The 14345-nt window shown below is 40.1% G+C and overlaps 1 protein-coding gene across 1 annotated transcript in view; it reads right to left on the bottom strand.

Moving 5' to 3' along the window:
* ROS1 (ROS proto-oncogene 1, receptor tyrosine kinase) overlaps positions 1-14345 on the bottom strand; it is a 103824-nt gene that overhangs the window by 14145 nt on the left and 75334 nt on the right. Inside the window, exons 36-42 of the mRNA XM_046674219.1 lie at positions 14100-14235; positions 12716-12878; positions 10999-11063; positions 9817-9946; positions 4446-4543; positions 4021-4224; positions 2615-2749 (exon numbers count right to left, since the gene is read on the bottom strand). Coding sequence (XP_046530175.1) covers positions 2615-2749; positions 4021-4224; positions 4446-4543; positions 9817-9946; positions 10999-11063; positions 12716-12878; positions 14100-14235 — 931 coding nt within the window. The remainder of the gene's footprint in view (positions 1-2614; positions 2750-4020; positions 4225-4445; positions 4544-9816; positions 9947-10998; positions 11064-12715; positions 12879-14099; positions 14236-14345) is intronic.

Genomic DNA, 14345 nt, shown 5'->3' with positions numbered 1-14345 from the left:
TTTTCAACAAAGCACGTAAAATACAGATTTTAAGAACTTCCTTACTCATTATACCCAATCCTGAGACATCCAATTAGCATCTAGGTGTACATATTTTTTAAGAGGTAAAAATAAGATGGTGAATCTCCACGTCTCCCATTGTCGCCTCCTACATTTGAGAGACTCTCCAGTAGTTCCAGTTGCCACTGCAATACATGTGTCAGAGGATCCCGAAGAGCTCTCACTTGAAGGAGATTGCCCTTTGACCCCTCTTCTCCAGAGTGGGGTGGCTGCTGTGCAAACTAAAAGCTGAAGAGAATACTGAGAACTGGGCTTTCCACCATGCATCCCAGGCTATGGAAAGAAGGGCAGGAATGCTCTGAACCCCTGCATTCCATTAATAGCTGAGCACAGCGTAGCCATCTGTGGGCTCACCTGACCCAGGGTGCATCCAGGTGCTGAGTATTTAAGCAGTGAATAGAAGGTGCAGCACGGCTCAATGCAGACTTTCAACTCTCTAAGCTGGGCCTGTGATCTCCGAGAACTGCTTCAAATAAAAATCAGTTCCCTCTGTACTTTAAGGAGAGTAGTTAATCTTTATCATGACAACTTAAGGCCATGGCCAGATTGAATGGCATCGCTGAGAGCTCCATTTCCTAGCACAGCTTGTTTTCCTGGTTGGCAATGGATGGTTAACCCTTCCTGGGCTCTGAAAGCACTCGGCACTTGGAGGGCTTGGAGCATTGTTTGGTTTTGAATTACTAAGGTTCAAACGAACTTCAAAACCACCATTGGAAAATTTTGGTTTCAAGGAAACTGTATTTTTATAAAGTTAGAGCAATAACGTATCCAACTGAATAATTATTCAAGACAAAGTTAAATAGAATATTATCTTTCTCCACTTATAGTCAGGAATATATTTCTAGCACTTTCCTAACACTCCTTCCTCTCATCCTTCTAGTTGCATTTTTGGATACCTTGGATAGAGCAAAGTTCAACACACCTACATTTTTCTACTCCACAATGGGGCAATTAAGTCCCCACCACGCCCCTCCCTAAACAAAATAAATGAACACATTGATCAAAATGCATAATTCAGGGATTGATTATGAAAGTGCCTATCCAAAAAAATTGCATAATTGTGATGAGGTACATTACCCGCTACAGGGAAAATATACCAGACAAAATTCAAACAGCATAATAACAATGTTGTGCAATCGAAATTCTGGGGAAAATTTCTGAGTGTTTGACAGACGTGTAAGAGATGCAAAACAGTTATTAGTTTGCTAACTATTTAATAAAATGAATTTCACACTTAGGTATGCTGGAGTTTTTTCCTGAAGCCCTAGATCACAGATTTTCAAATTTTCTGTAATTGCTTACCCCTAACTTACAGAATTTTTTCCAACTCCCTCAAAAGGATCATGAATCATATTTTAAGGCACTGTCACCAAACTTGTTCAGGTGTGTGTATATCTGATCTCTGTGTAAATATCCCAGAGCCTGTAAAAGCTAAATCAGAAACAAGCAGTGATTCAAATCTTCTTCTAGCTGGAAGATTTAAATAATACAGAAACATTCACCAGTAGAGCATCCAACCAAGGTGCCCAGTGCTTAATCATCTTTTGGCTCCAGTCTGAATAACACAGCATAGTCAAGGCAGTGCAACCATGGTGTGTATCCGCATACTGCTAATTCCTTTTGCACTTGTCTGTACCACACAGTTTAGCACTTTATTACATGTTGGCTTGTTATCCAACTGCTCCATGTGTGTGTCTTTTCTTCCAAAATATATTCTGAAATGCTGAAGAGGGCCATGGCCCTGGGTTAAACACCTCTGTATTCCATACAATCCTTAGCATGGTATCATGCACATAGCAGAGGAGTGGATACTCGTTGATTACATGTTGTTTTAGAAACTTCTTGGGTAAAACACCTCTTGGAAAAAGTTTCAAGACTTGATATTTCTGCTGAGGTTGTTAAAACAAGAAGGTAAGTTAGTACTCAGCAAAATAACTTGGCTTGTTTTTCTTTCATAATTAGATCAAAATCACCTACTCTTCTGAGCATCACAAATTTATTAGAATTCAATAGTGGCCAGGATCAATTTGATAGAGTCACTAATACTTAGTCACTTTGCGTTAAGTTCATAAATAGATAATCTGTACAATTTTCGGTAGTACATGTAATATATCCCAATATCAGCTATATCAACAAAGGCAGTCCAACTTTTAAGCAATATATTCCTATTTAATAGAATCTTTTAATATGCAGATTAAGATATCAGCCAAATCAGATCTTCCAAAATAAAATGAATACGTGTGTATACACACACACACACACACACACAAGGAGCTTTTACTTATTTATTAAAATTCACTTAACCAGGAGTATAAATATATTTTACTCTTCCAAATTTTGTATCCAAGGTGAAATAGTATGTGTACATCTAAATAAAAAGAAACTATCGTGTACTCAGTAAATTAAGTGCCACAATTGATTTACAATTTATGTAGAATATATACAAATATATAAATCCCAGTTTTTACTTTAAAATACTGGACCAATGTGGCATAAGATTGCATGTGCACATGTTTTTTGTTTTGGGGGTACTTAGGTTAACATGTTAACTTACAGATCATCAGGACAGTTTCTCGGCGGCTCCAGTCTCCCTCCTGTTTGCACGTAGTGTAAAACATCAAGGTTAGAGTGAGCTGGATAAGGCTGATGACCAAGAGTTAAAATCTCCCAAATCAGAATCCCGAAAGACCTAAGGATATTAAAGAGTTTGCTTTAGTTATAGTTATTACAAACATAAGATGTATAGTAGTTTCTCCAACATAATCATTCCTGGGGCTAAAGGGGTCTGCTTTGTGATTGGCATTATTGGCAAGAAATGGGAGACATAAAAGCAAGTTGACCACAAGAAAAATAGAACAAGAAACTGCCTACTAGCAACCCTTCAAAGGTGATAGGAAAGCTTAGTGGGGGCATGAACACACACACACACACACACTTTGCTCCTCCTCCCTGGTTGATCCTGCACTGCAGAGCTCCATGACCTAGGCTTTTATAGCCTCAATATGCAGGCATACCTAGGGGTGAGAAAGAAAGCATTTCACCTTTTTTCCCCCGAGTTTAACTGCTAGTAAACATGGAGAGGGAAGGCATGAATAAAAACTGGCAGCACTTAGGACCAGTTTTATCTCATCCCCAATTTTTCCTAGGGCCAGTGCAGCTTAAAAGTTATTGGACAAATCTTTACATTTTGAGCAGCTCTAATTAGAAGTTTGGGATCAACAAGCGAAAATGAGACATCCTATTCAAATAATAAAGAGAAATCTAAACCTCCTCCATATCCTAATCCTTTTTTTTTTTGTTTTTGAGGAAGATTAGCCCTGAGCTAACATCTGCTGCCAATCCTCCTCTTTTTGCTGAGGAAGACTGGCCCTGAGCTCACATCCGTGCCCGTGCCCATCTTCCTCTAGTTTATATGTGGGACACCTGCCACAGCATGGCTTGACAAGTGGTGCGTAGGTCCACACCCGGGATCCAAATTGGCGAACCCCAAGCCGCCGAAGCAGAATGTATGAACTTAGCTGCTGCACCACCAGGCTGGCCCCCAATGTCCTAATCTTTTTGAGATCCATGATTTAAAGTCTACTTATAAATTGACGATCAAACATCCCCAAATAGTAGGCATTTGGACACATACTTGAACATCAATTCATAGGTACCCATTCCTATTAATCCTGGTCTTTACACTTTGGAACAGTAATAAAATTACTTGAAGTAAATATCTATTTCAATATACTCGTAAGATAAAGGACGAAAACTGATCGGAGGGAGGGGTGTAAACTGCTGAGACCCAGGAACAGTCCTACTTTGGCCACCAGCTTTCACTTCAGCTTGAGGCAAATCACTTAACCTCTTTGGTCTTCTGTTTTCTCATGTAAAAAACAGATAAGATCTTTCAAGATCCCTTCTGGCTCAGACATTGTATGGTTCTGCCCACGTTTCTCTGTGCCCTATTAAGCTCACCATACGTCAGACTGAGTAGTGAAGATTCCATCCACTAAACTTTCTGGAGCCATCCACCGAACAGGGAGCAGGCCTTCTCCTCTCTTCCGGTAGTAATCGTTTTTATAGATGTCCCTTGCGAGTCCAAAGTCCCCAATCTTCACTATCCGTGAGGGATTGCTATAGTCCTTCACAGAGACAAGACAATTCCGGGCCGCCAGATCCCTATGGCAGAAGTCATATTTAATAAGAAGAAGAAGAATAAAGTTCCAGAGATCAGACAACTAATAACACTAGTGGGTCTGTGGACAAGAGAGACTTTTTGCAGAAATTATTGCTATTTTGAAGGAATGAAAATGTTTAATTATCTTATATGTTTTACCCAAACTACAGGTGATTACTGTGCCCATAGCCATAAGAACTTTGTATCTTGAATATCACTGTACCTGTGAATGAAGTGCATCTGCTCCAAGTAGACACAGCCTTTTGAAATATCTACACACAGGTCTACAAGGTCAACCAAGGTGAGTAAAGGACCATGAAACTGCAAGAAATGAAAGAAAAATTACAGGCACTAATTTTGCACTGTGTGTGTGTGTGTATTTATATATATATATATATATATAAAATGAAAGAATTCAAACAAAAAAGAAAAGATCAAAATTTATGTGCTTTCTACCCAAATATAGGTAAATAAGACTGCATTTAGTAAGCAGAGGCAATATAGGATCTTTGTTGGGAAGATCCCAGTACATCAGGGCAGACAGACCAAGATTTGAAACCTAGTTCCACTACTTACTAATTTCATGAACTTGCTCATGTTGTTTAATTCATTAAGCAACTTTCTTATATATAAAGTAGGATTAATAATACTGACTGCATAGATTTGAGATAAGACATGTAATCTGGCTGGTACATAACAGGCACTTAATAAGCAGTGCTTGCTCTCCTAAGTAGTAATAATGATTTAATCAGTGCTAACTAGTTTAATTATTGGCCCAATGTCACACTATAACATCAATAGAGCATTAGCAATACTCTATTTCAAGGTCACAGATTACTCCTCTCATCTGAGAAAGCCGGCACAGACACACAGTTGAGCCTGTACCAGCTGCAATAATTTCTACATGAAAAAAGCCAGTTGAAGTTTTTATCAGGACCATATGGAGAAAATCTGAAGTTGCTGCCCAGAGGCTATCTCCATATTCTATCTGCCCTTTGCCATTTCTCTGCATTTACCCTGATCCAGACCTTTCTCTTCCCTATCTGACGCATCTCAAACTTTCCATGTCTCCAGCCTCCTGAGCTGTCATTATCTCACTTCGTTGTGACGCACTGCCTGGAGAGTCTATTCCAGATTCCTGAGCACAGGCTCCATGGCAGTCCCAGGCTTCACCAGCCTCTCTTTACATCCATTTATTTCCCATGGTTTCTTCTCTCGCAATTTGTGCTTCAGCCACACTGGGCCACCTGCAGTTCCTTACACCTGCTCTGAGTTTCTCAACCTCTCTTCTTTATTCCTGCCATCATTGTTTCCTGGAATGCCCTCCTTATTCTTGATTTCCATCCATGTCCTTTACTGAGTATCTCAAATGATTGCCAACCTTGACATTCCTCGATTCCTCATAGATGAGTATTCTTAAGAGCTGTTCCCTCCACCTCCCTTGACAAGTTCATGTCCCAAAAGTAGGAAGAATCCTGATGTTCTGGAACTTAACATTGTCATGGTCCCACTCAATCACACCTAGATCTGATAACTGGGCTCAACCTTACTCCCAAGAATCAATCCCCTACAGCCCCATTCAGGTCCACTAGACGCCTGTCTCCTGGCCTGTGTCTGAATCTCAGCTGGGTTTCCTGACTGGCTCACCGGTTCCTCTGTGACTGGAACCCTGCTTTGCTCTTGGAAAATCCTACTCTACTAGTGAAGACGCTCTTTGCAGAGAATCCTGCTGCTGAACTTCAGTCTGGTGGCTAGTGCCTGGTTCCCTGCTGACAGGTTTCCAGAATGCTGCCTGCCTGCCTGCCTGGCTCTCTAACTATCACTTGCTCCAGATAGCCCCTGTGACAAACTATTGGGACACCTCACCACCCCATGTTGGGCCTCTTTGACTCCAGATGCTGCCCTGGGCTACCACCTGTCATCTTTTGCCAAACCCTCCAGACAGACCTCCTCCCATCTGTCCCCAGTCAAAGCCTTTCACAACTCACATGGGTGTAGTTTCAGAGACTGTTCTAGCTCCCACTTTGGTTGTGTCCCAAACAGAAGACGTCCTCCACAAAGCCTTCCCAGGTCTCCCCATTTGGACATCATCTCTCTCTCCTCCGTGCTTCAGCAGCATATCCTCCAGTCCACTCTAATGGGCCTTCCTAGTCTCTACCTTAAATGAGTTATTTATATGTGACTTACCTCCCTCCCATGTGGCAAGGCCTTTGAAAGCAAGAGCCACATCCTTCACTGTTGTATAATGAACATGCAGCAAAAATTTGATGAATTAAATTGTATCTGGCTATGTATTTGTATTATTTTGATAGGTTGGGTGAGTTTTTTTTTTTTTTTTTGCTTTTTCTATGTTAATTCAATCTTAGAATATCAAAACTAAAAGGACCCTGAAAAAGGTTTTGATTCAATATCCCACTTTATGGATGCATAAATTGAGCTCCTAAAAATGAAGTACTAGACTAAGGCTTATGGACCTCGTTGCAGTCAACCCTCATGCATTCAACCCAACAATACAATCTCAGTGAGGGGCTGGCCTGGTGGCATGGTGGTTAAGTTTGTGCTCTACTTCAGTGGCCAAGGGTTCACAGGTTCCAATCCTGGGCACCGACTTAGCACCGCTCATCAAGCCACGCTGTGGTGGCGTCCCACATAAAATAGAGGAAGATTGGCAACAGATGTTAGTTCAAGGCCAATCTTCCTCAGAAAATAAATAAATAATAAATAAAAATTTTAAAAAGTTTATTTTAAGGGCTAACTAGATCCTGGATCCCGCCACCACAGCAGGAGGTTTTCCTCTACAGAAAACACACACATGTGCACACACATACGCACACAAACTGAACCAGAGCAACTCCAAGTTCAAAGATACCAGTCATACTAAAGCGCGGTGCTGAAAACGGAGAAGGGAATTAAATGCACGTCCACATCCTGAGCCTGGAGACCTGCATCCTCCTCCCCCTTCTTGACTCCCTGAACTGAGGCTCGGGCATTTATTGCTCAGGCGGGAGCCCCGCAGATTCCTCTCTGGTGAAACTGGTATATTCCAGGGAAGACATCCAGATGTTGTCATTACGGGACCCTCGATGGAACATCAGGGTCCCACCTGACAGCCAAAAAGCAGCTGCCACAGATACATAGGCTCCAGTCAGCTTCTCAGTCCTCACTACTAAATATGAAAACCAGCCACAAGTGACCAGACATTTGAGAAAACTTTCTCACATTAAAAATAAATCGCAGAACAAAGAGGAAAAAGGAAAGCAGGATGGTGAAGAAAGCAAATTAACTCTTTAAAAAACTATAATTAGTATCCTAGGAAAGATAAGATTTTGCAGGTATGGAAAAACCAGAATACTATTTTAAGAGGCAGTCAAAATATAAGAACGAGTTGTGGAAAATTAAAATTTTAAATTCTATTAAAAAATTGAGGAAATCTTCTCGAATTGAGAGCAAAAATACACAGAGTTATTGGGGCCCGCCCAGTGGCACAGTGGTTAAGTTCTCACATTTCACTTTGGTGGTCTAGAGTTCACTGGTTCGGATCCTGGGTGCGGACGTGGCACTGCTTGTCAAGCTATGCTGTGGCAGCCATCCCACATATAAAGTAGAGGAAGACGGGAATGGATGCTAGCTCAGGGCCAGTCTTCCTCAGCAAAAAAAAAGGAGGATTGGTGGCAGATGTTAGCTCAGGGCTAATCTTCCTCAAAAAAAAAAGGGGAGAAAACAATACACTGAGTTGGAAAATAGGAGAAAATAGCTAATAGAACAAAAACATAAAACAAAGTGGTGCATTATCCAAATAGGATTTCTAGAACAAGGAAATAGAGGAACAAAGAGTTTTATTTACTATAAGTAAAAAATATGAAAAAAAAAATCCCAGAACTGAAGGGGATGATACTCCAGGCTGAGTATCCAGATGGGTAAAAAGTATCACAGATAAGGAAAAGTTCCTAAAGTTTTCCAAAGGGGTGGGGCAAAAGGTAGGTCACTGATCATGAGTTCTGGAATCAGAATGGCGCGAGACTTCCTAAAGGCAGTTGTAAAAGCTAGAAACAAAGACGTAGTCGATTTATTTTTGAGAAAAAGTGATTTTCAACCTAGAATCCAGCCAAGTTACCAACCAAGTGTGAGGGAAGAATAAAGGACATCTTCTCAAAAAGAGAAATTTTTAAAAAAGGAGATTTTTGCCTCACAGGCATTCTTTCTCTTTTCTAAAATAGAGCAAAGAAGTCATGGAATAAAGGAAACAAATGTCCAAGGTGGAAATTACCAGGGGAACGTGAAGGAAAGCCCTAGGACGACAGCTCTGTAGACAGCCTGGAGGAGAAGCACCGCATTGGCTCCAAGAGGGAAGTATCCAAGAAAAAAATCATTAGGTGCCGGAGTATCTGATATATTTCACCATATTGAAAAAGTGTTACAATTTCATCAGAGTTTAGGAATATAGAAAACTAAGCAAAGGAGGCAAAAAAGAGGCATTTATTGGACTAGCCTTCCCTCGCAAAGAATACACAATCATAGCATTTGAGTAACTTAGCTACAAATAATAATTAAATAGCCATAGTAATGTAAACCTGCAATACTGATTTATCTAAAATTGTGATAACTGTCAGAGGATGGGGGAAGCAAAGTTTCTTTGTGTGGAGAGCTGGTGGGGTTGGGGCTGGTACATGAATAAGTCTGAGAGTTAATTCTTGCCTTTCATAGTAAGCGGTCATCAGATTTCCCCTAAGATCAAAAAATCAATGTGCAGCAGTATAAGCAGAGTATTTAGGAATTTCGATTTTTTAGTTACATAATAGCGTACATCGATAGAAATAAAAAACAAATTTTTTAAATCTACAGATTTAGATTTTAGTTCCTTGTTTTGTCTCACGTGTTTCTCATCTGAGATAGAAAGTAAGTTCTCGCAGGTGCTGTCACCTCTGGCCCTCGTTTCACACTCATTCCAGAGTATTTCTGGTGTCCACACTGTGCCAGGCACCGCTCTAGGCACTGGGGAGAGGAGGCAGGATGGACTGGGGCGGCATTTTGTGGGCAGAACCCTAGAGTTGACAGGACTTGTTAGTGTGGGTATAGGAAAAGAGAAAGCAAGGAATCAGATGAATGGAATAGAGGAGGATGTATGAAATCAATCAAGAGTTCTATTTTGGCCAAAATAAGTTTGAGATGCCTATTAAAATCCAAACAGATAAGCCAACTGGATAGGGACATGTAAGTCTGGTACTTAGTAAAGACATAAGGGCTGGAAATATCAGTTTGGGACAGACAGGCATATAGATTAAACACAGAGAAAGCTGTGCCTTTTCCAACTCCACACAACCTCTGTTCCCCAGAAAACATGATTCCGGCAGTGAGGGACCTATTTTCCCATTAAATACTAAAAACAGGCTCAAATAACATGGAGATGCCAGAAATTAGCCCAGGGTTCTAATTGTCCTAATCCAACACGAAGGAAATAGAACAATTCTTTCCACAGAAGTCTTCTGAGATTCTACCATCAGCCACAACTGCCGACTATTCAATTTAAAGAAAATTAATGGGAAATTATAGGGTATTTGCGTTACAAAATCAATGCTAAGGACCCCATTTCCTACCGCCGTCATCCGGGCTTTACGCAAATAGGTGAGAAGGTCTCCTCCTTCCATCAGTTCCAAGATAATGTACTGGGGTTCATTCAGCAGACAAACTCCAAGCTGTCTCAGAATGTTGGGATGATTGAACTTGCTAAAAGGTGGAAAGAGACGGGCAAGATGACATGACAGCGAATGAAGTCCTGGCTGATGATCTTCATGGAACAGAGCAATTCTTCATTTATAGTTTCCTTTGAAACCTCTGATTTTTTTTTCTCTAATAAATGAAACCCTCTTTTTCTAAGTGCTGGGTTGTGGACTTGCCTTATGGAGGTAACATGGCAACCCCTAGTGGCCAACGCATACGGATAGAATAGGGTGAGTTTTCAAATATTTTATGTTTTGGAAAAGAAAGCAATTTTAACTAACAGCCTCCTTCAAAAGATATTTGAAAACATTATGTTTTTGGTCATCACAAGTATGAAATATTATTCTCTCCATTTTAGAGAAACAATTCAGACACGCAGGTTGGGCTACAACTCTTTTCCCAAGATGTCAAAGCAAGTAAGCCCTGATCTAATGATTAGAACCCACAGCTCGGGACTCCATCGACCACTGCCTCACATCCTCCCTTTAAGCTGTCTTTGAGCAGTTTTCACAACCATTAACTGACCCTGACCTTGAAGACAATTTACCAAGACAAGGGATATTTTCGCTGACATCATTGTACCTCAGAGAACACTCCCTTACTTGGTCTACTTGACTCATTATCACACATTTAGAAAAACGTAAGCATGTTTACAGCTAAACAGTTTCAGAACAGCTTCACTTGCAAAACATGCTTCTTATTGAAGGTAAAAGGAAGAAAGACCTTTCGCCTGAGGACCGCCTGCACCCCGGCTCAGGAGACTAGCTTCCAGGCAATACTTGTCACTACAGACCCATTTCCATTTAAACTTCAGCCATGTTTATTTTGGGCATGACCTATTACATCAAGTAATTTTGAATGTTAAAAATCCATCCTTACATCAAGGTCATCATTTCACAATGTACATAAATATCGAATCTATGATGCACACCTGAAACTAATATGATATTGTATGCCAATTATACTTCAATTTAAAAAAAAAAATTTAATCCCACCAATCAGATGTAAAAGCTTCCTACTCAAATCAAGGGAAAATTACTTCAGCGCTGCCCTGATACCTCATCAGATGTGCCTCCTTCAGGAATTCAATCTTTTCCTGGTCTGTGGAGCCCTTCTTCAAAGTCTGTGCAACATAAAAACAAGCCAGGAGTCAGTATCACAGGGCTTTCTGTGAGCCCAGGGGTTAATGGAAACAATCTTTGTTTTGTTTTGTCACACCCGCTCTGAAACCTGGAAACGGATAAGGGTGGTGCAAGTGCGTGTGTTCTGTAAACGTAAAAGTTAGCCCGTGTTATTTCTAGTCTTTGAGTAGGAAAACCTGATAGATAAAAGATGTAGTAATATTTACACAAAGCCCCTCCAAAATAGAGAAATTTTAAAAAGAGACCAAATTTGGCATTTGGGCCAATATCTTAATTTTCAGTTTTCTACGCGATATCTGTTGCCCCCTGCTTCGTTGCTCACAATACCCTAATTTCTTTCTTAGAGGCAAGGTGCCCGGTCCCAGACAATTGGTCTAAGCTAATCATGAAAATCGTGCTCTGCAGTTCTTCAGCCTCCCTTGCAAATAGGGGTGGTCATGTGACTCAGTTCTGGTCAGTGAGATGTAAGGGAAAAACTGCTGAGGGGGAGAGAAGCTTGTGGAATACTTTTACTTTCCTGAACATATACATCTAACACCATCCACCGCCCTCTTCCTGGCCTGAATGGAGATGTGATGCCTGATTCTTTGGCAACCATCTTGGGACCATGAGGCACACACAGTACAAAGTCAAAAGAATTTCAGATACACTGGGTTCTGACCTGACACAGTACTGCACCAAAGCCAGCAGTCACCTTGCTATAATGAGAAAAATAAACACTTGTTTAAACCAGTTGAGGAGTAAGTTAAAGGACTATTAAATGATATCATTTGGAAATGGAGAGAATCTTGCCAACTTTTCTGGTTGTACAGCCCACCCTCAAAGTAATAAATTTCTAACAAGGAGTGCTCGGGATATTGCTCAATTACATAAAAGACTTATCACCGTTTTATCAAAAGAAAGCTTTACAAAAATAGGAGAGTTTTAGCTTCCCTAAAACTACATTAAATACATCCTGATGAACAATTGTGTAGTACAGGAGTCAGCGAACTACAGCTGAAGACTAATTCCAGCCTGTCACCTATCTCTGTATAGCTTGTAATCTGAAAATAGTTGTTACATTTTTATTTTATTTTTTCCAGCTTTATTGAGGTATAATTGATGTTACATTTTGAAATGGTTGGAAAAAGTAAAATGAAAAGAAGAATAATTCATAACACATGAAAATGACATGAAATTCAAATTCCAGTCTTCATAAGTATAGTTTTACTGGAAGACAACCACACTCATTTGTTTACATATGGACTATGCCTGGTTTCTCACTGCAATGGCGGAGCTGTGTAATTACAGCTGACACCGTATGGCCAGCAAGCCTACAATATTTACTATCTGCCCTAGTACCTAGTTCCCTGAGGATGTGCTTTACAACCCTAGTTCTCTTATAGTATGTTTGAAGGGAAAAACTGTCTGCCAGGCCTTAGCTAATTAGTGCCCTTAGCGGTAACTAGTAATTACAGAATTTATATAGGAAATGGAAAAAAAAAAAAAACCTGATTTCTATAGCCATGGATAGGTTTCTACCTTATACTACTTCTAAAATGAAGATCCCTCATCTTTTGTAATAGTTGGATCCACGTAAATCCATGTAAATATGCTGACGCAACATGTTGAGGAGTGGAAAGATCCACATTACCTTCACTGCTACTTTCGTCTCTCCACTTCCAGCTCCTAGGATGTCCACGGCAGTCCCCTCATACACCTCTCCAAAGGCCCCACTTCCCAACAAGAGGCGCAGAGTCAGTTTTTCCCGAGGGAAGGCAGGAAGACTTTCAATCTCCTCTTGGGTCGGAAGAGTGCTGGAAAATAACGATGCTTTTGGTCTCCCAAAATGTGTATGGTTTACAAGCTGGTGGTGGTGTTAGTGTTTGAGACAGAAAGAATATGAGAAAGACAAGTCTTATGGCTTTGCAACACTGTAGTGCGTTCTATGTGATACAGTGATGTGGAATTTTGCGTTCCTATTTCTTCTCTATTCCATCACCCAGAATATTCCTTCCCTATTTCAAAACCCAGACAGACCATGTCACTTTGCTTTAGCCAGCTTCATTTTGACAGAAACATACCTGTGTGTGCATTGCCTCAAGATTTTTTTGCTGTAACTTGTTTTGTTAAAGTTATCAGTGTCTTCAGGTTACCAATTTGTGTAAAAAGCTATTGCAAACTAGTAGTAAATACATCTGGGTTTATGAGCTAAAAAGCGTTCACACACCTGATCTCTTATGTAAAACAAAATTTACCATGACCTCAAAAATCAACTCCATCTCCATCAGGTTAACTTTTAGAAAGCCAAGCTTCTCACTTGGAACATTAACAGGTAAAAAAATGCATCTGCATTGAAAATGCTTTGAGTTTTTAAAAGAGAATCTTGAAATCAGATGTGCTAAGTAATTTCTCAAGGAAAAGCCACCTCTGAACAGCTAATTTAGATCACTTCTCTTCTTCAAATCCTTCCTTTTTACATTTTGAATTATAAATTTCAAGGCCTATGACAATGTGATTCCTTTTTACATAGACCATATTACAGGGTCTTGTATAAAAAGATATTTAAATATTTTCTTTAATTATTATGACTACAGAAGTTCAAAACTCATCTGTCTTAAAGAGTTTTTGTAGGCAATCACCATACAACTTATGAAAACAGAATAAGATTGACTTAACAGCACATGCGCAAGACCCTTGGAATTCCTCTCTTCCATTTGCATCCAGTTGACCCAATCATGTTACCATCTACTCTCTTCAACATAGTATTTATCTCCTTGTTTCATTTATTTTTGAATAACATGATAAAATCCTGGAAAACAACTAATTTTTGCTTATTTTCCTCAGGATAGGATAACCATATAATTGCCTTCCATCCCAGGTCACATTTGAGAGTAGAGGGGGTGTTATTAATAATTATGCCAGAATAATGGGCATAAACCAGGACAATCCTGAGCCACACAGGATCCACGGGCACACTCTTTGTAGTTGCCCACTCTTCATCTAGGTGCCCCATAATCATGGCCCCAGTTACTCACTGTGTTGCATAGCAGGCATTAGCCAGTCCCACTCCAGCTGCCAGACCTCGCAGCTCTGCCAATTCTTTGTCTTCGTTTATGAGAACTGTTAGCCCTTCCTTGGGAGTTTTTAGCTTCTTCAATCTTCTATGCCAGACTATAAAGAAAAAGGACATAATTTACAAAGTAAAACATTCCTTCCTTTTCCCTTTAGGAAACGTTAACAATGCACGTAAAAAGTTTATATATATAAGAACACTATTGGTG

The sequence above is a fragment of the Equus quagga genome, chromosome 11 (genome assembly GCF_021613505.1).
Source record: "Equus quagga isolate Etosha38 chromosome 11, UCLA_HA_Equagga_1.0, whole genome shotgun sequence".
Classification (NCBI taxonomy): domain Eukaryota; kingdom Metazoa; phylum Chordata; class Mammalia; order Perissodactyla; family Equidae; genus Equus; species Equus quagga.
This window is presented reverse-complemented; position numbering and strand designations above follow the sequence as displayed.